The sequence below is a fragment of the Zonotrichia albicollis genome, chromosome 2 (genome assembly GCF_047830755.1).
Source record: "Zonotrichia albicollis isolate bZonAlb1 chromosome 2, bZonAlb1.hap1, whole genome shotgun sequence".
In the NCBI taxonomy this organism is placed as follows: domain Eukaryota; kingdom Metazoa; phylum Chordata; class Aves; order Passeriformes; family Passerellidae; genus Zonotrichia; species Zonotrichia albicollis.
This window is the reverse complement of record NC_133820.1, coordinates 92,217,983-92,242,317: the sequence shown is the minus strand read 5'-3', so window position 1 is coordinate 92,242,317 and position 24,335 is coordinate 92,217,983. Positions and strand designations below refer to the sequence as shown.

The following is a 24,335-nucleotide window of genomic DNA, read 5'->3' as shown; positions in this document are numbered from 1 at the left end:
CTTCTAATGGCCAAGAGAAATGTAACATACAAAAATAAATTAATACATAGGATTTTTAATTTGCCTGCTTGTCTTCAACATTATCTCAGTGAAATATTAGATGTTTGTTTGGGACTGCAAGGATATATCCAGTCCCTTCAGTATTATTTTTGATACTCCTTAGACAATTAGCAGAGAGGTAATGTCTCAAGAGGTCTGACAAGTCTTCAAATTCACTTGTCATCAGTGTCTCCATTTCTCCATTCATATTACACAGAATTGAAACACCGGGGTAATGATCTAGTTTGCTTAAATTACGCATCCCCTCCTCCCACTAAAAGAAAGAGCAGGTCCCTCTTGATCCAGACTGGGAAGTAGTGATGCAGGATTTCATGCATTTGTCTAGTGGTTACGGCACTAATTCAAGAAGATAAAGACTGAAGTTCAAGGTTTTTTCTCATCATGGACCTAGATGGGAACAATCTCTGCTTTGGCTCTGCATCTGGACTGCTCTGCACCCAGGAAGGTAGGAGTTATGGGATCACACACCAGAGCCCCAAGGCTAAGCTCAGCCCTGCATGACAAATGACAAAGCCCTTTCATGTGGGAAGACACAGCAAGGAGTTTCCCAGTAACTCTCTAAATGGAATATACATTTTATATCAAACTTCTATGAGACAGAAAAAAATGGATGAGGCCACACACATGAAAAAAGAATCCCAGATCTATTCTTTCCTCCTCTTTCTGTACTCTGACATCTTTTTTTCCCACAGCTCTCACAACCTCTGGTAGTGCTGAGATTACAAGTGGGTATCCTTATGTACTAAATAAAAGGCAGATTCCTCTTCACAGGCTGTGCCAGACAATTTGTCTTCTAACATTTTTTCCTATTATTCAGTTGCTTAAGGCTACTATATGGACTATCTGCTAGTTGGTTACTGAAAAATGGGCACTAAACTGTAAACAAATTTTGAATAAAGCTGAGCTATTTTACGTAGCTCAGCAATAATTTGCATATGATTTCTTATCTCTGCAACCTTTTGCACAGCTTGTTTAATTATATTTTTTTCCCACTGCATTTTCCTGATTGGAATTTGCTGGGACTCTACTGACAAAGTTCATTTACAGTATAAAACAGCAAGTTTAACAGCACACATCAGTTTCAACAAACACATTTTGACTGAAGTTATTTGGTTCTTGTGCTTCTAGGAAAACCTAGATTTCAAAAGTTGAAAATTCTGAGTCCAATATTTCATCTGAGCCAAAGTCTGTGAGGAACCTCTCTTGGAGTAGTGGGTTCCACCCATTCTGGGAGACAGAGCTCTCACAGAGGTCCCCAGACATTAGGTGTGAGCAAAGATGATTTCTACCATCAAGGAATCTGCATAGTTACCCAGTGTTCATACACTTTTACCAGCTGATTCAGCACTGCTTGACTGTTGGCAGGAGCACAGTCAAAATTTAATGACTTTTCTACTCTGCTGCCAAGGCTGAGCCCCTCGGAGTGCCACAGTCACTGCTGCACACAGGGGTGCAATAATCACAGCCATCCCATGAGCAGCAACATTTTCTGTTTACATTAACTGCTTTCAAGCTTGAAGAATGTGAGTAGGGTCAATAACATGGAGGAGGACAGATGGCCTATAGCTGATTTGTTATAATAATCATCTGATAATATATAATCTGGGTAATCCAATAAAGTAATCATGTCATATTAGAGGTTAATAATCTCTAAAAATCAATTAATTTCTCTGGAAAATTCATCCAATTATGGACCTTCTAGGACATAAGCATCCAGGATTTCAATGCATTTGGACTCAATTCCTGGATAGCCCCTAAGGATTACTCACTTAAATAATCCTGATTTACTTCTCTCTTGATTTCCAATTACCTTTCTTCTTCAGAGGTAGTCATAGTCACACTGGTGTGTTTTAGGGTCTTGTATTTCAGGTAAATGGCACAACTGCTGTGCTGTGATCCACAGGTCTTTAAGAAGGACAGGAAAAGAGGACAAAAAGAGGAGTGGATTTGCACTCCATGAGAAGAGATTCAAATAAATTACACCCTGTTATCGATTAGACAATGGGTGAGCCAAAAGCTTTATGGGTAAGATCAGAGAGAAGACCAACAGAGACATCTGCTGTAGACCATCCCATGGAGAAAAGGTGGTGAGCAAGCCTTCTTTAAACAGTCTGAGTAAACATCAGGATCATGTCCCCTGGCTCTCACAAGGACTTTAATCCTCCTTGAGGTATCTTGGAAAAGTAACTTGCAGCACTTCAAGCAACTCAAGAGGTTTCTGGAGTGCTTTGAGGTCAAAAATCAATTTTTTTGGAAGCAGATGCTGGACTGGCCAGACAGGGAAAGTGCTCTGCTGGATATTCTACCATAAATAATGGTCTCATAAATAAGTAGAGCCTGTAGGTGCATTGACTGCAGCAACCTGAAATGGGGGTTGTAGGGTCTGAGGAAAGAGAAGAAGAAGGCAAGTAGCAGAATAAAGACTTAGATTCTATGACATTAAAAGATATTCTAAAGCATTCAATTTCCCAAGAAAAGGCTTCAAGAAATGAGTAGATGAGATCTCGTTGCAGACAACCCTGAAGAGCAAAAATATCAAGAGTTTAACTAATATTCAGGAGCAACTTCTTCAATGATGTTTGGTCTATCATATCATGTGGAAAACCAAGAAAACTCTGCAAAAAAATAGTATGTATGAAAAAGAATATATTCTGATTGAGCTAAAATTGAAAAAAGAAAAAAATACCCAAAAAGTGGAAACATGGATAGGCTACCAAGGAGGAATAGGAGCCATTGCTCAAACAGGAAGTGCAGGAGTTGGGAAAGCTGAGGCCGGATGAGAAGATATGGATGTGAAGGGTTTTACGCAGGAACAACAAAAGGAAGACAACTGAAAATGTGACTTTACTGCTGAGTGTGGTACTGTATAAAAAAGGATGTGACAAAGGCTGAGCAAATCCATTCCTTGGTCTTTACTGGCAAGGCCAGCTCTCAAGATTTCTGTATCTTCCTGGTTAGTGACAGAATTTGGTGAAAGCAGCAGGTGTAGGAACAACCAAGCTGGGCTCCACTTAATCCCTCTGGGCACACAGAAATCTGTGGAACAAGGCAGTGTCTTGAGGATGCCAAGGAAGCTGAGGTGACTGTAAGAGTGCTATCAGCTCTGAAAGGTGACAGAGGCAGCTCCCAGTCTCTGAGAACAAAAGCAAATATTAGTCCATATTCAAAAATAGAGGAAGGCTCAAGAAGACCACAGTCCAGTCTGCATTATCCTATCTCCAGGCAGGCTATGCACTAAACACTCCTGGAAGACATTTCCAAGCACATATGTTTGCAAGCAACCAATACAAATTTTCTAAGGATCTGAACAAACTAACTGCTCTCTATGACTGTTCCTGTGCAAAATTAGAGCACAGTGCTTTTTCTTCCATCTCTTTATCACATTTTTTCCATTTTTTCCATTTTTTTTCATAGAGGCTTTGTAGCTCAGTTGTAGAGATAAATGGATGAGTGATTAAAAACTGAATGGGCCTTTAAAATCAAAGCTAGTGAATAAAAAATGCCCAAGCAAGCAGTCTGTAGGAGTGATGCAGGTTGGGATCATGGCAGGGACTGATGTCATTAATTTCCATCAGTGGCATGGACAATAGACTATATAAACTGAAATTAGATGTTGCCACAGCACCAAACAGGGGAAGGGCAAAGCTGCTGCTAAGAGGGACTTTGGCAGATGGAAGGAATAGGCCATTAAAATCCACATAATGTCCAACAGAGTAGCAGAAGGCAAAAGCACAGGCTTTAACTTGTGCCAGCTCATGAGTTGAAAACCTAGAGACTGCATCTGCAGGAGAGGAACTGGATGTCCTGATGGAGCAGGACAAAGACAGTGCTGTAGCCTTGCAGGCGATGCAAGTTAACTGCACTGGCAAGAGTGTGGCCAGCAGAGCATTCAAAGTGATCCTGACCCTTCCACGTGGCATAATGGTGCCCTATCTGCAGGACTGTGCCAGCTTGTGGGGACACTAGTGATAGGAATATTTACAAACTAAAGAGAACGCAGAGGAGGACTGAAAGGGGTAAGGGGCAGGAGGAAGCAAAAGGCTGAGAGCACCAGGTTTCTGCAGCCTGAGTGGTGGATCCCATAGCTGCCTTCTGCTACATAACAAGAGGGTTATAGAGAAGATGAAGCCACAGGTGCACTGCAAAATGACAATAGGCAGATGCCCAGTTGCAGCAAGAGAAATTCCAATTGGATTTGTGAGGTGGGGGGGAAGAAATTAACAGGCTGCTCAGGTGTGTTGTGGAATCTTCTTTCTTCAAGATTTTCATGTGCTACTGGAGAAACTGAGCAACCTGTTCAGACTTTGAATATGGCCCAGATGTGAGCAGAAGGTAGGACCAGATAGCATTCAGGGGTGCCATCCAACCTGAATGATTCTGAAATTCTAGACTATCCAGTACAATCTGTGTATTGTATGTTTGGATGGCTTAGCTATGCTAAAGCAAAAATTGTTAATTTATTCTGACCTATTGCTGAGTGCTTATAATTTTAGAGTGTTTATAATTTATCTAGAGTGTCTCAGAAGTATTTATTTTTATGGAATAATAAAACTCATTTACTTTTTTCCTTAATGTAAATTATCCAAACAAGGTGGAGCACAGCAAATGTTATTTTTACTGTGAAAGAACTTTGATACTGGACTTTCCCCTGTGAGAGAGGTTTAAATCCCTTGACATTTAGCTCAGTTTCCTCTTTGCTTTACACCTGTGCAACAACATTTCCCTGAAGTCACAGACCTATTATAAGAATGAACATGTCAGTTTCTTAATTACACCCATGGAGCAGTGACATCTTGACAGTTTCTTTCTTTGTCACTGAACTTTACTTGAGATCACCTCAAGGTTACCAGTGCAGTAGCAGTGGCTGAATAGGGAAAAGTCCTGCACCATTCAGGTCCCCAGAGTTCAAAGGGTGTTGGCTGAATTGGTGACTTCTAAATTGGTGACTTCCAAATCCATTTAGGTTTCAAGGTCCTGCATTGTTTGGTATATGTACTATTTCTTCAGATGACTGAGTCACCTGACTCAATGTGACTGGAAATGAAGATCCATTCAGGAGGACACACCTCGTGTTCTTTGGTCTTTTTTGCTCACTTACCACTGACTAGTGCTTGTATAATGACCAATATGAGTTGTGCATCATTCAACTACCATTTGGGCCAGGGGTAGTTATTTGGGTATTTTTAGCAGTTGTATTTCTAAAGGAAAATTAGGTTTGCGCAGTAGATCTGTACTGTCATTTGAGTATTTTTTTTCCTAAATATTCAGCAGCTACAGCTTTTTCTTACAGTTGTTATAAGAGGTAAAAGCCCAAGTGGGTGGGTGTAATAATGCAAACAAAACCAAATAACTCAGAGCTGCAAAACTGAAATTCAGCAAGAGAGAGACAAAACCAAAATATGACCATATGGAAACTCTGCAATGTTGGGAATGTTTGTTTCTTTAATTCCGAGAGGGAAAAGGCAAAGATTTGTAAAAAACCTTGATGAAAATATACAATAAGCAGCAAAGTAAATCACTGTAATAATTCTACATACACTTTATTAAAAAAGAACACTTCCTGAAAATATGTATGAGCTTGAAAAACATTGTTTGTGGAAAATTTTGCAAATACCTCAAGTTACTTAAATATACTGCTGCTCTTAGGTTGAAATACATAAAACCCATGGAATGGATTGAACCTATACCTATACATCCAAATTTATCTCTTAAATTAGTTTGATTATCACAACACCCTATAAGAGACTGTAAAAGCCTACCAGCATGGGCAGATCCTCTGGCATTCTTTAAAAGTGGAGCTCTTTCACCCACAAATTTAACTGACCTTCTTGCCCTCTGCCTTTCAGAAACTGCAGCTACAAATGCCATCTGTATTAGCAATATAATGCACTGAATGACAGTTTGATCCTTTATCTGAGCTATTAGAACAAAGAATAAGTGGTTATTAAAATTATGACTGACTTTAGGGGTCAGCAATACTTGACATTTATGTGAGACTTATTCTCAGAGAGCAGAAATAAACTCCATAGGCAAATGCCAAGTACAAGCTCACCCTCCACTGGTCATGGCTAATAACCTGCCCGTCACACCAGAGGACAAAAGGTGCTGCACAATAGAGCAGCCAGGCACCAGAGATTTCCCAGGAAGCTTCACACAGCAGTGCTAGGCAGATCTGTGAGAAAGAGAGCTGATGTTACATTCCAGTACATATTAACAAGCTGCTGGGCCTGAAGTGCTGAGTCCTGACTCCATTTGACAAACACATCTCCTGCAGAATCCAGCAGGAGCTCAGCAGGGTCAGTCTGTGGCGCAAACAGGAGGGCTGGTCAGCAGGACAGCTATTTAAAAGTGATCACACTCAGCGGCTTTGCTGCAGTCTTCCTCTTTTGCCTTCATCATTTTGGAGTTCACAAGGTCATTTCACTAATTATAGTGTCAATCCATTTATCCATGAAACATTTGTAGACTGAGATGCCCTTTTGGATACAAGGATTATGGTTACAATTGCAGAAGATTCAATGATTGCAAGCAAGTTAAGAGGAAGGAAGAAGGAAGAGGAAATCAAGCAATGGCAGAGATCCCTGTTTGTTTCTTTATTTGCTTACACTAAACTATTTCTATTACACAATGTAGAAAGAAAATTATTTCCAAATATTTCCATTCTGCAGTCTGTTTTTCTACAGCTGTAATTACCTAAGGACATAGGCACAGTAACTTCTGTAACGAGGGGCAATATTCCCTGTCAGCTGGTAGAGAGTCTAATTTTCTAGCTAAACTGATTGATCCAGTAAAGGATTCTACCTCTACAAACTTTGTCACAGGAAATTTACTGACGATATTTAATGATTAGATTTTTTTCTAATAACCTCCATGCCAAAATCTCGCTTGTGATTTCTCAGCAGGAGAGGTAAAGAAGTAGACTTAACTTCCTTTCTTTTCATTTTGCTTCTGGGCTAAGACATGCTACTCGTTGCTTTAATTTTTTCCTAGAATCATTCTTTGTGTTTCACCAAGGATGCCCTAGGATATCCAGATCCCCCTGGAAAAGTTTGGCAGATCAGCCTCTCCTGTCTGCAATGCTTCACCTCTAGCACCAGGCACCAATGTTCAGCTGGGACAAAATGTACATTCCACATCACATTTACCATAGTTCTACCCTGGACTTTTGCCAGAGTAAATAAGTAGCATGCATCTGCCATAATCAAAGGTAAAAACAATAGTATGTTCAGGAAGTCAACCAAAAAAAAAACCAAAGAAACAAACAAACAAACAAAACTCCTTGAGAGAATACAAATAGGAGTTAAAAGATAAATCCTGTCAGTCCCAGAGCCTCCACATTACTAGGGCAGTTGCCTGCTACAGTAGAGGTGATAAAGCTGAAAGAGACTTGAAGGCCTCAAAATCAACTACAAACAGAATCAGAAAAATATGGCATGTGGAAAGAAAAACTTTATTAATCTACCCAAAAGAGAAGTCTTGGATAGGCCGCTGAAAACAGGACCATGCAGTACTGAGTGGCTAGAAGGAAAGTATTTCGTCTGCCCACTAAAATACAAATAAATCTCCAAGTCTATCCATGGCTCAGCCACACCATGACAGGCTGGTTGAGTTTTCTGCCTCCAGCCACCAGCAGCCAGCACTGCAAAGCTCTTTCCTGATGGCCATTGTCCTTTTTCCATTGCTGCTCCCTCAGGTTCAGATAACTGTCTATTTTTGGAGAAGCAGAGCTCCAGGCCAAGAACTAAAAGTCTTAGTAAAGGTCAGCTGTTGATTGTACGCTTCTAATACAAGACCTTTGTTCAAGCAACAAAACATTTAAATCCCTCTTGCCTCATGTGTCCTGTGTGTTGAAGAATCCCTAAATTTAAATTTTAAAATGAAAGCATAATCATTACATTAAGAGTAATTAATGTATTCCATCCCTTTATCACAAAAGTGTGCTTTCCAGGTGGTGAGGTTTTTTCAGCTAATTTAATGTCCTATTAAGAGCATTCAAAGGAAGGATTAAAATGATAGTGAAAATGGGGAAATATCAGATGTAACACCAAAACTTTTGAATACAAAGATTTATAGTCTAAAGTTTTAAATAATTGTTCAAATTTATAAGAGGCTGTTCAAAGCTGTAATTGAAAACTTCTGGAAATATTCATTATATGACCCATAACAATCATGGTAAGACTTGTAAAAGTTATTAGAGTTGTCAGCTCAGCACATAAAAGTCAAGACAATGTCACAGATATATCTCTTCTGTGTATATCACTATTGGCAAATTTAATTTAGGAATTTATAGGAATGCACTAGGAATTTGATGATTTCTTTTACCTATCTCTAGAAATGTCATTCATGTAAGTGTCAGCAGCTACTAAAATGGAAATTATTAAAGAGAGAACAGCTGCAACAGTCACCTCCCTATATCTCTCTTTCAGACCTTCAGTTTGGAAGGTCTGGCTTTCATCCTGTCTTTCCTCATTGCTTTATATAAGGCTATGTTCAAACTGGGAAAATTAGAAATCATCTCTAAGTCAAACAGTGTCTGAAATCTGTCCACAAATCGGTTCTCATTCTCCAGCCTAAACTTCATGGCCCACAGAATAACAGTATCATTCTTACACAAGTGATCAAAAGTTAGGAGGAGTTCATCCAGGAATGGATGGTAGTAAACTACATCAGCAGCCATAATGTAGTCAAAGTGACAGGAAGACCTAGGAAAGTTCTTTTCCAGATCAATTCCCCAGGACAACTCCTTGACACAAGGCTGGTGTTTGCATTTCTGCTTTGTATTTTGGAGAATGTTGTACTCAAGGTTTCCCAGTAGTTCTGGCAAATCTGTGGCAGTCACAAAGGCACCTGTGACACAGAGAAAACAAATACAGTATTTGAATATACATCAATACTTGAGCAAAAGCCCATTCACAAAAGCTACTGCACAAGGAATTGATTTTATCAGGTAACTCTCACTGAGGGCAATAAAAAAATGCAGATGTTCCCAATAACTCTTAAATATTGTGCTTAAAGTAAATATTTTCTTCCTTGTAGTTCTACTCTACAGATTGCCATCTAAATGCAGCTGGTGGGGAGAAATCAGATACTTACGGTATCTTGATATCATCACATTGGTTAAAAGTACAGTGGCTGACCAGGGATTGATGAATACCCATTACTGAATCCAAGAAGTGGGCATAAAATTTAAGCATTACCTCAGGTTCTTCCCTTCTCACACAAGAAGAAGCTTTCTCAGACTAACAAAAGCTAAAGTTCTGTTAAAATGCAGAACCCACTGACCTGGATTACTCTTGGAGATGAATAGGATGCCATGAGAGAAAACACAACAATGTCTGTAGCAGAGAGATCAAGTTGCTGAAGGAAAATACTGAAACACAAACGGATAGAATTGGATGGAAGGTGACCTGGCATCCAAGAGCTGTTTGGTCAAAGGAAGGCAATGCACTGGTCTTACCTACATCTGGCTCAGTCTACTTGCCACTGATACCCTGAAAAGCCACTAATTTTTTATTTTGATCCCCAGTTTAGCACGGTTAATGACAACATATCTACTGTGACCTCCTTTATTGTATCAATACACTCCCAGAAAAAAAAAAAAAAAAACAAAAAAAAAAAAACAAAAAAAACCCACCAAAGCATGTTTCCAAACAAGCCTTTTAGAATTTACTGTTTCTTGCTCTTGGAAACTTTCAAACAACAGTCTCTTAGAAGAACCAAGCCACATCATTTGTCCTCCATTATTCATCTGAGAGGTGTTTCCAAGAGCTTAAGAAAGATAATCACATACTCACCCAGCAAACTGGCTACTATGGAGACCAAGCCAGTTCCAGCTCCAATTTCAATCACATTTTTGTCAACCAAATTGCATTGTTTAGAATGAGTTTCCAAAAAATAACACAGAACAAGAGCCTGTAGGGGAGGAAATCCATGAACATACTGAACAAAATAATGAACTAAATCCCTTTACTAAATATCAATTGTCATTTAAAAGCATGCAAAAAATTTGTTATCTGTTCAAATGAGCAATATTCATACAAGTACTATCCCTAAAGGACCACAGCTCACCTTGATCTTTGGGATCTATAGGTCACAAAATAAATGCTACAAAATAAGTCTGTGAATTATTACAGACAGAAGGAGCAACTACAATTAGATAATCTGTCACAACACATGACATGAGTTGTAAAATTCTGGTCACCAATTCCTGATTATAACTGGACTTACTTCTGAGATAAAATATTTCCTCCACAAAAATTTCCTCCTTGTTAAGTTCTTCCAATAGTCAATTATTTCTGGCAATAATTAATTGTTAAGGTTCAAAAGAGACAAATAGATTTACCCCCTTTTCTTTTGGCTCAGTTTGTTTGCAGTTTCTATTTGCTTATCTGGTTAAGCTTAGCAAACTTTCATAGTAAATACAGACACAAAGAGCATCTACAAGAGACTCCTTACACATGTATATATAAAGTGATTAACTGATCAGTTAAAGTGATTAAAAAAATCTTCTTCAGCTTTTCTGCCCTATCTCACACTGACTAGTGTGTTTTAGCTCACTGGTGAAATAGAAATTGCTAATTTTATTTCTCTCATAAAGATAGCTTCCATATAATAGAAATTGCTAATTTTATTTCTCTCATAAAGATAGCGTCCATATTTATATCCACATCTTTATCAGACTTTGATAGATATACAATCTCCATTGACAAATGAGATGATTGCTATATCCTCTCAGAATACAGATCACCATTTGGAAAGGCAATCATTAGCAGCCTGCTCTGGCACAGCAAAATTAATTTTGCTTTTAAGTAATAATGAATGAGAAGGAAAGGAGCAGGAGGACTGCTGGCCCAGTGTTAGCATGCTAGAAAGTAAAACAAAGGGGTTTTTTCGTACCTCTTAATTCAGAGCACAGAAGAAAAGGTAATCCAAACTTATATATATCATTTAATCAACAGCACTGATATAGAAATCAGTCTGTGAGAACCAGGAATAATTTAAGTCAGGTTCCTAAAGACTGGATCTGATATTTGACATTATATTGACATTATATTCGACCTTACATTAGGATTTTCTCCTAGTTACATTAATTCCTATAATTCCTTCCCTCAGGGTTTTGCCGTATTCTATTGTAGAAACTGGCTGACATAATCAAAGTTTCTGAAGGTTAAATCAGGGAAACTTTGAAATCTGCATTCCTTTCCATGAAACATGCAGAAACTTTACTTTCCTTAAAGTTTCTGCACTCTTGAAAAATTTGGCTGCCATTTTTCAGAAGATTTCAAGTACTGCTAGATGGAAGTGGAAGGGAGAACACCAAGAGACAGAGATCAAAGGATTGTCTTCCTTCCACAACAAAATTGGCTAAACCAATGTGTTTTTGGCTTAGCCAATTTTGTTGTGGAAGGAAGCCAAAAATATTGGCTAAGCCAATATGTTTTTCAGTAAAGTCCAAATCATGGACTTTACTGAAAAACATTTTTTTTTCCAGAAAAAAAAATGTTTTTCAGTAAAGTCCATGATTTTGTGCGAATAATTAGTAGTCAGCCAAACTTTCCATGAAGACATACACAGAGGTCACCAAAACATATAGTACAGATGACTGGTCCAGGTCTCCTAAAACCAGGAATATCATTTGGACTTCAAAGCAGAAGAGTAAGACAACTATTCTCAGCTGTTCTGAAAAACAGTATGATCCTAGAAGGCTGAGGCAGTTGTGAAAGAAATGGAACATCCTGGGTCTCTCCTTTAGGGACACAAATTTCATCATGTATCATGGCACCTCCCTGGAGATTTCTTTCAGTCTTAATTACTTCAAAACAGTAAGTTTGCTGCATTGCACATATTCAAAACCTGAAGAAGAACACTTGTATGGTGAATTGTTGATGGTTCTTATATCAAGAGCCAAGGACAATGGCTCTCTCCAACTAGATTTCCAGCTGTTTAAGAAACTGAATGCTGCAGCTGAACATTTTCCCATGTCTATGTATTAACAAGGTAAATTTGTTCCTTACATGAGAAGGTTGAATAGCTTCTATGAGTGATAACACCTTGTGAGCTTGCATCACAGCTGTTTCTGCAGCCTGGATCTGCCTGCTACACAGCCATCTGTATTCATAAAATGTACAGAAATGCAATCATCATAAAACTGCCATCTTTGTTTCAAAATATGCTTGTAATTGGCTAATAGGATTAAAAGCTACTGGCAAGCAAGAAGGGCACACAGGATCATACACCTTGGGTGATTAGGGCATGCACAAGAAATACCAAGTAAGCTTTGAGAAACATAAATCCAGTTAAATTCAGTTTTGGGATTTGCAGAACAGAGACAGAGAAACACAGAATTATTTCCTTGGGTTTATAACATTAAAAAAAAAGTATATTTATTATACCAAACAAGTCTTAAAATGCTAGATGGCTCCAAAAATGAAAAATAACTATACTACAAAAATATTGTACCGATGGCCAGACGACTGCCCCGTAGCAATCAGTGGCTTCTGTAATTCTTATCTCATGGCCAGCAAAGTGAAAGCCTTCCCAGGTCTTATAAGCTATATGGTCAGGAAAGAAACGCCTCTCCATGATTTCTGCAACTATCTGTTCATCTTCTTTTTCCCCTGGAAGCAGAAGTATAAAAGGTCAAAGAGGCTAAGAGGACTGATAATAATACTATCAATTCATATTGAAAAGCCGATTTGGAAGCAAGAATATAAATTACATCCGTGAATAAAATACATTTCACCATTAATGGTTAGCATGGCACACAGCTATTCTGAATTCTAATTGAAATTTTCAGTGTGTGACTAAATAACTTCTTTCATGTCTCACTGAAGCAGCCAAGTTCATACAAAGTAAAGAAGGGGAATGTTAGCATACATTGTTTTCCATTTCATCAACCCAAAGGAAATTTTTAAACTTTTTTCCTTCAAGAACAGCTGCTCTAGTAAAGACAGCTGTTGCTGTTACTTTCTGCTGCTGACAGACTCACAGCCTTATGCACCTGGATTTTTCATTATTCTCCATATCCTTTTATTGTTCACTTTCCCCATATTCAGGTTCTTTCTGACAGTAAACAAAAGGAGCCAGAATATCATTTATAAGTCTGCCACAAAACTTGTGAAACAGACCCTAGCAACACAAATGATGACAGACAGGAGTGAAAGCACTCGTGTTGTCAGGAAAGCTTATCCACCCACCCCAACAGCGCCCTGTCAGAGGGATTCTTTCCACTTGGCTTGATATCCTGAATGCCATCCTTGTTGCTAAGCAAAGAATATTTATGATAGCTAACAAAATCCTGGATAACTGTTCTAACAGAAGAGGATTCATTCCTTTTTAGAGGAATACCAAGCTAGTTTCTGTTTTGCCATCATCACACAAAACTGCACCACAATGTCAGAAAACATCATGTAAGTGAAACTATCTTGAGCATTTTCTTAGCAAAGTCTAGAACCCTTCCAAGTTTTCATGGGAATTTTGCTTTCGTACCCAACTATGGTCTGTTAGCAAACCAGTGAAAGAAAAACATGTTTACAAGCTACACCTAGAAAGCATACTAGAGATTTAGATAACTCAGTTACCACCTTGTCCAAAGCAGAGTTTCTGTATCAAGCCTACAGCTCCCATCAAAATCACAGATATTAACTTTGGGATCTGCTGGCTCTGGAAAATGAAACCATTTATGCTTTCATCAACATAAAAGACTTTGCTCTATTGAGAGTCTTCACTTTTTCTTCCCCCTTGAATCATTGTGGTCACAAGGAACATAAAGACCCCAAGTGTTGTCGTTTATATTACCATATACCTCAGTATTTTTATTATGATAATTATGGACAAAGTCTCTCTTCCTTCCTTGTTTCAAGGAATAAAAGCAGGGGTGAAGACAGAAAAAGATTATACCACACAAAAATACATCATGAAGTTGCTCAAACCTATTAGCCAGTGCTTTAAGCTCGTAACTCAAATTTCAGCATCACAGGAAAATAGAGAATAACATCAAACAAGGAAGAAAACCAAAAAATATTTGAATTTATGTTGACATTAAGCCACAAAAACACAATAAAAGCTGACTAACCAACCACAGTACTTGTAGAATCTATTGCAGGGGAGAAGAACCCCAATCACAGGATACAGCAAAATTAAAAACAATATGATGCATATATTGCTAGGAAAAAAAGTTTTCATAAATTTGATTAGTATAAATAAAATAAAATGCCCAACATTGAAACTATGGTATTTTAAGATGTTGGAAAACAAGCAGTATGTGTCAGCCTCTTCAAGCCTCTGATGTTAATCTGGGAGAAAACACATGCATCACTGTGCCTGTAATCAGGGAGCTCTTGACAAACATGAGCTAAGTGCCAGGGAAATGCTGCTTCAGGGCAAAATTAATCTTCCTCTTATGAAAGAAATAATAAAAAGCTGTCTTATTACACATATCATAAGTATATTTAATAGATCATCCTGTTTCCAAGCATACCAGATATAGCCTGCTTTTAATCTTCTCCCACTGCTTAGAGCAGTCTGATCGTGTTCTGTGATCATTACTATCTGTGGAAGTAAAAGCTATGCTTTCTATTACATTTCAATTACAACCATTTTTCTTGATTTTCCTCCCTTGACATCTGTTTTGGATCCAATTTTGTTGAGAAGCTGGTAACTTATTAGGTCTTAACTTATAAAGCTCCTGCGAGAAGATCTATAAAACTTTAGCAGTGTTACAACTGCCCCTCTAGCACTCAATAAACATTCCCCACCTATTCCCTACAGGATCAGCAAACTTCCTACTTCAGGTTTGCATAGCACCTACACTAACAGAGTTTGTAAGCCCCTGCTCTCTTCCTGAGCATTGTCTGTACCCCTGAAAGAATAATCCCAAATCTGCTGATCAATAACACTGCTTGAATTTTTGAATTTTTGCCCATCTTATCCTTTTGGTAATCTTCCAGGTGGCTTATCCGGAGAAGCTTACACTTTTTTTTTCCTTTAAGAAAGCACTACTGTTTTGAAGAATCAAGAATAATATCTGTTTCATCAGAGTTACCATATGTTAGACAAGGCCCAAAGGAGAAACTTTCTCAGAACCAGGACATTAATGATCCTCACAAAGAGTGCTGAAGAATAAGGAGTGCAGAGTTTTAGTCAGATTCACTTATTTTGTACAAGTTTCCCTTTGAACAGCAAGAAACACTCCTCTGCTGCTTCTTATCTTTCAGAACAATTTCTTGTGGGAGTGCACAAAAGCAAATAAGTTATTTCTTCTGTAACTGCCCTCAAAGCACTGAGAATAGAAAAACAAAGAACTAGTGGGAAATCTTTCAAGTGACACAAAAATTGCTGCAAGGGTAAGTAAAATCCAAGTGAGGTAAACTCTTAATATCTGAAGACATCAAGGGAATTTTGCTGGTACTTTGATCAAACTAGTTCCTTGATAACAGGTGTAAAAAGCTGAAAGGGAGTTATTCTCCTGCAAGTGTTTACTTCTGTGTTAGTGAATATTCTCTTGTTCAGAAAAAAAAAGCCCTGAACTTTTGAGTCAATGAACGGACTCTAATGACATTTTAAACAAAAAGAGATTACCCATCAGTAGAATAGAGTAGGATAAGAGAAGAGCAGGCTTGACTGATCTGGCTATCAGTTCTTGTAAGGATGGAAGTGCATAATGGGCATTTCCAGCAATACTACTGGAGCACAGATACTGAACCATCAAAATTGGAAAGTCTGCCAGGATTGGTTCCTCTCTTCTCCACAGAGCCAGAAGAAGACAAACACACAGATTGTGTTTGACAAGATAGGTTTGCCCTTACCCTCTTCTTTGATGTGGAGAAGTGTGGAAATGATAAACACACAGAATTATTTTCTTCAGCCTATTCACCTGTTTGCATGAGCAAACATAAAAGCCACTAGAGATTCTAGTGCCAGAACCTTATTTACAGTAAGATGAGGCAGTTTCATCCAGTCAAGGTAATATACAGAACTTGAGATAATTCTTCTTACTGAAACAGAGATCTCCTTTGTCTTGAAGTTGTGTACAAAAAGTTACCTCTATTGTGCCCCAAATCCTTCAAGAATATCTTCAAGTCTCTTAAGACTAATCCAATAGGTTAATTACTTACAGTGTTCTTTGGAATATTTTAGATAAAACATTGCTTATTATATAAGTTTAACATCTTTTGATAGTGTTCTATGAGCTCCCTTGACTTTTCATTAATATCAGGACTGAGGGAAAACCTCATGCACTGTTGACACATCTTGCACTGAATCAACTATTTCAAATAGCCTAAATATTATTTTCAAAGGCAAAGTAACTGAAATACAAACGAAGTTTTCCAAACAGATGTACTAATCATGTGGAAAACTGGAGTTGTGAAGCCAGTGACAGGTTAGTTAGAGAAATGTGTGTCAAGCTGCAAAATCCTGTGTAGGAAACCAGAGGATTCTGCTTACACATTCACACGTCATGTTAAACAAATGTTAAAATGCTATGTGTGAGAAAAAAAACTAAAGAAACAAAATTATGTGAGTTCTGCTAAGAGAAAGCTGAAGTCCTTCAACTAGGGAAGGGAAGGTAGAAAGAAAATAACAGGAAACAGACCAGATCAGAACAGAAAAAATTGCAAACTGCAGAATCTTTTTTCTATAAAATTAAGGCAATCTTTATGTGCTCAATTTTGCATAGAATTAGTAGAAATATTAACTGTTTAGAAACAAGATACATGATCAGCTATTCACACTACTTGTCACATAAAATCTAGATACCTGAACTAAAACATAGCTAAAAAAGTAAAAGGATGCTTCCACCATGAAAGCTATGAAGAATATACTAGCACTCAATATCTCCATTTTCAGACTCATTCACAAAAAACACACAGAGTAACAAAACATACTCCAAATACTTTGCTAGTAGATTCGAAGAAGGATTCATTCAGAAAAAAAATATTTTCACCCATTGATTCATGGGAACAGCCTACAGGGAAGAGAAAAATATATTAGTCTCTTTCTAGTGTTGGCCTGAATCTGCCTAATCCCAGGAGGTCAAATGGTGTCACAGCCCAATGTCACAAGGAAATAAGATCCAGTCATCTGCTTCTCGCCTGCTTTGATGGATTTTCTCCAACTGGCAAAAGGAATGAAATCCAAGACTTCAGCATGAACTTGACCTGACAAAGCTCAGCCCTACAGCAACCTATTCTCCCATCTTCAGAAGGAGTATACTCTCACCTGTAGAGTTTAGATTTAAAGTTCACATTTTAGACTTGTCTTACAAATATTTTAATAGCATGCATCAACAGCTGTGAAGATGATTCCTCTATGACTTCTCAGCAATTGAGAAGTCAGTCCTCTGGAAAGGAGGACTACTTGTGCTGATATTAGTGATTGAGTGTCGCTAGAGAGTTTCCAAGAGATTCCAAGAATTCATAACATCCAGGACTCTTCAGATCACCCCCCACTCTGGACACACAGGAGTGGAGTCATCCAAACTAAATATTTAAAGATGCATTTTATTTATATAATGTGGAAATAATATATATAATACATATTGTTTATATTAAAAATATATTGTCCCTATCTATATATCCCAAAGTCAAGAGGATACCTGCAAAAAGATCAGTAAGGGAACAAACCTGCAACTAGTTCTGTGACTGTAAGACATGACTGGAGAAGAGTGAGATTACTCCACTTACAGAAATTATCCAAAGGTATCCCAATAAATCCATATGGGGATTTCCAATGTCTCACACCAAATTTTTCCTGAAACTACATAAAGGGCACAATAGTAAGGGACTTTGTAGACTTGGAAGTTTTGCTGAGTTACTGTCATGTCAGGATCAGAGCCCTAGTCCTACAAGCACTACAGATGGCTCCATGGAAACATACACAGTCCTGAATCACAATGTAGTCCCTACATTTCAGGCAGCGTCACTTTAGTATCTTTATTTCATTCCACTTATTTCTATTTTATTCAATTTCAGCCTAAGGGCTCTCACAGGATGGTGTTAGGAGGGAAAGCTACTCGTGCTCTTGACTTCACAGAAGTCAGATGTAAACTACACCTTTCTAAGAATATAAAGCAAAGTACCATTCCAGTATGTCTAAGCTGCAAAGTTATTTTTTCCTTACTTCATCCCTACCTACAAAAAGGAATATCATCACGTAAGCGCAGGCATTCCACTACATTCATTACAAGCCCTGTCTGCTGAAGGGATGGCAGTGAAGGGTGTATTGTATCGATTAATCTGAGATGTCATGTCAGGGTAACAAAATGTTTGAAACTTTATACTTTGAAATTCAGAAATACAAAACTGCAACCCACAGGCAGACCCTTCTCAGCCAAAAGACAAGATGCACTTAGCCCAGAGCGCGAGGACACAAGAACAAGAGAAGGGTTTGCTCACAGTATCCAGCCAATGTATTTATCCAGGTTTGAGAGCTGTGTTTTCAGTTTCAAATTTACAACACTGATATCCCAGCCCTATCCAAGTCAAAGGTCATCTAAAAACCATTAAATGGCTGAAAATAGAAGTACTGTAGTCATTTTATCTCATGAACACATAATGAATTCAAGTTTGCCAAGTACAATTGCCAAGTACTTCCCTTGTTACTTCATCATGTTTGTCTGCCATTGAAAACATCTCCAAGTCTAGGCTCGGAAGCTATTTACTTTCTAAAAATAACTAAATTATGCCCCTTTGACTGCAAAGTAGACTCTGTTATTAAATTAGATGGTCTAATATACATTATAAAAGGCAGCTAACTTCCTGACAGATAGGAAGTGACCTTAAAAACGCTATCAGTATTCAGCTACCAATAATTCTCGATTTCTAAAATATTCCTTTGCATAAAGGACCTGAACACCAACCCATGCAGTCATACCACTTTTCTTATGTGGAAGTTGAGATATATTATTTATTGTCAAAATGCAACTACTGCAAAGACTAAAGAAATGAAAATGGAAAGTTGGGCACATGGTTGAGAGGGAAGAATAAGTTACTGACTACCCCACAAAGGTCATATATGCTTTGATTATTTGAGTGTTGCCTCCAACTTCTGTTCTGTCCATACACAAGAAGTTTTCATTTGAGTTTAGCAATATCTTAAGCTGTCTACTTATTGAGGGGAGAGAAAGGCAACAGGGAAGTGTTAAATTAATAAGATGAGCCAGCAGGAAACCAGGATTGCAAGAATCATGCTAGAAGGATAAAAGCAAGGAAAAGTCCAACTACAAATCAGGCACTCAGTTGTGAAGAGGCAGATTTGGGGTCCATACTCAGGCCCCAGGATGTTTTTCACGTTTTATAACAAAGTCTGTGAAGTCAGTGAAAAAGCATCAGTGCAGAAGAGAATGAGAGAGAAGTATCTCTAGAAGTAACCCAGGAAATATAAATGAGGTGCTACATCACTACCTCCTCCCAGTTGAATTATCCTAAATTGTAAATTACAGGGTTAGGATGCTTTTCACTTGGCTCCATTCCAAGTATGTCCCATTTAAGGTACCGCTCTGGACTCCACCAAGATGCTTGAAATGATGGCAGGAATTGCCTTCAATTGGGACATCTGTCAGGCAGGGCAAGTGGAAGGAGTGTGTCCCTTCTAAAATGTCAGGATTTACCAGAAGGTTACTAGGTCAGCATTTTCTCACATATTTATGGATTAAAAACTGAGCCATGGCTGAGTGAAGTGAGACGATGGACTGTCAAGGACAAGTACACCTGGCAAACTTGTTCTTTTGTCTCAGAGATAAAATTATTCTGGGGTGAATTTACATAATGCAACTAGGGTAAAGTAATTTAGTTTCCCAAGAAATTTAGACAGGAGTGGTAGCATCTGGTCTCAGAAACATTTAGCCAAGGAGAGTTAAAGCTAATACGAGAAATTATGTGAGGAAAGACAAAAATGCAGGTGTGGAGAACTGATTGTTTAAAGCCACAAAAGGAATGATCAGGTGAGGACTGATCTGTAAACTGAGAACTAGTGGCAATGGGAATCATGAACAAAAATAACGAGGTTTTAAACTGGAGAATGTGTGACAGGTAAATTAATAAGCAAAGGGGAAGGCACCAAGTATAAAAAGCTGAGACTGTAAGGGTGGTACAACACTGGAAGAGGTTGCCTGGAGAAATTATGGATGCCCAATCCCTGGGAGTATTCAAGGCCAGGTTGAATGGGGCTTTGAGAAACCTGGTCCAGTAGAAAGTGTACCTGCCCATGACAGGTGGTTTATAACTAGATGGTCTTTAAGATCCTTTCCCACTCAAACAATTTTGTAAGTCTATGATCCTATGACTGAAACATGCAAAGAAACCAAACTGGAATAAGAACCCTGAGAAACAGATATTGAGACTGGGCAGGCGAAATAATGAAATAGGAATGAGGAAAGCAGTAGAGAAAAAGGATGAGAACAAGGAAGGCACAGGCTCAAAGTAATCGAGCAGGCAAATCTCTGCGCATCAGGTTCAATATCCTTACATCTCCAGAACCTGGCACAGAATTTAGGGTGGCAAAGTCTGTAAAGATAGCCAATTTCAGTCTCCTCATCCTCTTGGATTAATGTTTATAGACATGGAAGAGAACTACCTGGCTCGACACAAACCACAACTCAGCTGAGATTTTACACAAAAACATTATGAAAAATAAAATAATTATTCAAATGTCCTCCTTTTGCACTCAGCTGTAGAACATAACTAGACCCCACTGCAAAACACATGCATTTGTCTTAATACCTTGTCTAATCCTGGTAACCACTAAAAAAATAGGGACAATTTATGAAGATTTAGAATCCTCAAAGATGTGCAGCCATGAAAGTACTTAAGAGATAACACTGCCAAGTGCCCCTGAAGGTATTTGAAGGTAGGGTCTGACGCTGTCTAGACAGAAATCAGGCTTGTAATAACCAATTCTCCTAACCGACAGCCTGTAAACAAACCTGCCTGAAAAGCTTGATCAAAGTCACAGCTTCATTCCTTGGAACCAGACACAGGCAAGTAACTGGAGGACAGATGCCAGGCATCAGCAGGAAGCTGCCAGGACAAGAGCATGCAGGTATAACACACTTGAAATACCTTGTGCATTGCTAGCACACTACTGCAGTGCTATCTGTTGCATTTTCTGTACCAATGGCATAAACACAGTTCTCCACAAAAAAATTAATTAGAACATAGCTCATTGTCAGAAAGACACTTTGTTCCTTTTACTTAATAATACTTAAGTGCAACAAGGAAACATAGTGAAATAAAAAACATTTTACCCTCTTGTCTTTTGAATTCTCTGACCCCTTGATTTTGTAGATGACCATGTTGTGATGATGTCAAATCCATACTATGCCACAAACTCTAGGACAGAGAAACACAAGTCTGTCTCAATATAATTACTTTATTTCTTCTTTCACACATAAGCTTCATTTTGAATAAATAAATGACATGTATTATGCTACAATTTACTTTTATTGATAGTAGAGACATGAACACACATAAGCATTCAAGGCATAAAAGTACAAGACACAGCAAACTTGTTCAACTGTTATATTCCCACAGAGGAAAAAAAAAAGATTAAAAAAAAAAAACCAAAGTTTTGATTCATTTTAGATCTACTTTATGAAATTTTGTTGTTAGAATCAAAATCAGGTTTGGTAGGCCTATAAAGGATTGAAAGGAAAGATAGAAACAAATTCCTGAAAGAGAAGAAAAATTATACCAATATGATCTAATCTTGTTTGAATTAACTGGTTTGGAAGGGAAGGAAACAATCAAACAGTAAAAGATGCACATGAGAATAAGGGGCAGGATCTACAAATAACATGCTGAACAGAAAGAATACATGCCTATATGAACAGGAGCATGCTTGAAAAAAACTAGTAGGATAAGTGGGACAGAGGACAATACAATTTTCAGCTGTCTGCAGACAACCAATAGTCTCCAATTCTTCATATTTTACAATCAGAAAGAACACTGAGTTCACAGAAAAAAAACAAAACAAAAACCTCACACAGTGCTTTGATTATTTTTGATACTTTATATGATTTTTAAATGTCCACTCTTACATGGAAATTTGACTGATTTTTGCCAGGATGATTACATGTAGCATATAGTTAACAATCTACAGATGTTTAAACATCCAATAGGGATGTAATTAAATAAGACAATGACTACAAGAGTATCTTTCCATAGTGGGACCAAACAATAAAAAGAAAAACAAAAAAACAGAAAGGACAATCAAAATAAAAATATATTCTGAATATCAAATCGCCTTTGCAGTGCAAAGTCTTAGGCAGATTTTCTCGCAAAACTTCAGGATCAAGAGAGGCTGTATGGAACAGCCCCCTCTTGTTTGAGAGGATGCACCTTACTCTCTTGACTTCACACCACAAAAGGCACAAAGATTTAATGTTTAACTTTACTACTACAATACCAGCAGCCATTATCCTGTTCGAAGGTGAAAATAACTTATGGGCTTTCTACATGTCACCATAGCACACAGAATAAAAATATTGCCATTATATTTATGTCTATACATGAACTTAGCAACAGCAACATCATTAGATAGGAAACAGAAAAGAGACTCTGTGGGATTCAAAGCCTTTGTATGCATCTTCAGAATAACAAGTGGCATAAAAAACTACAGGGATACGAAACAGAAAATGTTGCATACAGTCATCACCTCGTTGTTTATATCAGAAGTATTAAAAATGACATATTTTCTTCCCATTAGAAGACAAAATAAAAGGTAAAATCACCCTACAGGACAAAGCCTTTGTATTTTGTCGTCCTTTACATTTTTAATGTAATTCTAAAAATATCCTGAGGTGCACTAAACTACACAGCCACCTAAAATAGTCCAACATGGGCGTTCAGGAGTGCTACAAGCAAATAAACAGTGCTAACAGCTCAGTTACACTTTTAAAAGTAAATTATATAAACTAATATAGCATAAAACACAGAGACAAGCAAAACGCCACTAGCATCCACCGCATTTCGGTCTACATTACCTGAATCTCTCACAGCTTTCCAAAGACTGTGCTCCAGCAGCGGAGTCCTTATCTCACCGGTGGCTTGTCCCCGTGACAGCCGCAGGCACAGGCGTGATCCGAAGCCTGTGTCACACATTGCCACCATCCCCACACAGCAGCGATCACAAACCCCGACAGCTGCGGCCCCGGAGCGCAGAGGGCACCACGCAGCCCTCACATAAGGGAGCAATTTTGTAACAGCAAGAGGCACCCCGCCTCCCTAGGGAGCTCCGAACATAAAGTAACCAACTCGGGAGCGCTGTGTACAAAATAAATAGTGGCAGCGTGTTAGCAACTCCTCACTGCTACTAAAAAGTAACTGAGGAACACAAAGTCATTACTCAGAGCCAAAAGGGTCTTCCAGGACAAAAATTTACCAAGGGGAGGGGGTGCTTTTGCAGCTGTTGTATAGGAATGCATGCTCCCGTTGGAATGCAGAACTGTAACAAGGTACAAAATCCTAACCCTGTCACCCTGCATAAATACAAACATACCACTGCTCCATATCCAAGATGTCCATGCACTTAACAGATCACAAACACTGTCGTGGGACCAAACACGGGCATCTAAGACTTCTCTTTTTTAGACTGCAACCAATTCAGGGCAGGAGCCATCTCTCACTTTACACATTTTTAAGAAAAATTAGACTTCAACCTCAACTTGGTTTTCTAGGCATTGCCAAAAAATAAGCCCTACAGAGAAGTGTGAGTCTCTGTACCATAGTTAGCAGCAGAAATTAAAGAGAGCTCTTCTACTTTTATAAAAAACTCACCAGGACCTGATACACATTTTTAAAGTAAAATTCAGCAATGCTAATGAGTGATTTATAAAATAGTGCTGTAAACTGGCTGGACAGACTGAGAATTTGCTTAAAATGTTAGAATCTTTTCTAGAAGTGATTCTAAAAGTGGTATCTAAAAGGGATGATTTTTGTCCCATATAAACTGTACATGAAGTATTAGTCTCTCTCCAATTGTAAGGCCCAAATCCCACCCATCTCTCCTCAGCTCCTCACCCATTTAGGGGAGGATAATGTCTCATACAAAACTTTAACATATGGTCTTGGATTTCAAATAATGAAACAATGAGAAATGCAGTAGAAATATCAAATGAGAACACACACACACACACAAAAAAAAAAAAAAAAAGCAAAGACTAAAATGCAACATGAGAACAGAAGTAAGACGGGTAGAATTCTGTGCTTTCCCTCCTTAACATCCAGGAGCTGGAAATAAATTTTACACTCAGAGAAGAGAGGCATGTGAGAAGTCTG

General features: G+C 38.2%; 1 protein-coding gene across 2 annotated transcripts; it reads right to left on the bottom strand.

Annotated features, from left to right (window-relative positions):
- Window positions 1-7,489: 7,489 nt before the first annotated feature.
- LOC102070295 (protein-lysine methyltransferase METTL21E) lies at window positions 7,490-24,192 on the bottom strand. Of its 2 annotated transcripts, XM_005487254.4 has the most exons (5): window positions 23,042-24,184; window positions 21,305-21,389; window positions 12,520-12,677; window positions 9,855-9,972; window positions 7,490-8,907 (listed from the first exon to the last, which is right to left on the bottom strand). In XM_005487254.4, exons 2-5 carry the CDS (start codon window positions 21,372-21,374, stop codon window positions 8,483-8,485), a joined length of 771 nt encoding a protein of 256 aa, XP_005487311.1. In that variant the 5' UTR covers window positions 21,375-21,389; window positions 23,042-24,184; the 3' UTR covers window positions 7,490-8,482. The 2 variants fall into 2 exon arrangements, with proteins under 2 accessions (XP_005487311.1, XP_074391787.1); XM_074535686.1 differs by lacking the exon at window positions 21,305-21,389 and having other exon boundaries at window positions 23,042-24,192.
- Between the last annotated feature and the right edge of the window lie 143 nt (window positions 24,193-24,335).

What these genes read in the sequence shown, in the direction of transcription:
- LOC102070295 (XM_074535686.1), bottom strand. Translation starts at nt 23,168, where the DNA reads ATGGTGGCAATGTGTGACACAGGCTTCGGATCACGCCTGTGCCTGCGG. An exon ending in GAAAGCTGTGAGAGATTCAG is followed by an intron (nt 12,678 to 23,041) that starts GTAATGTAGACC and finishes TTCTGCTTCCAG; the next exon opens with GGGAAAAAGAAGATGAACAG. An exon ending in CATAGTAGCCAGTTTGCTGG is followed by an intron (nt 8,908 to 9,854) that starts GTGAGTATGTGA and finishes TCTGTGTCACAG; the next exon opens with GTGCCTTTGTGACTGCCACA.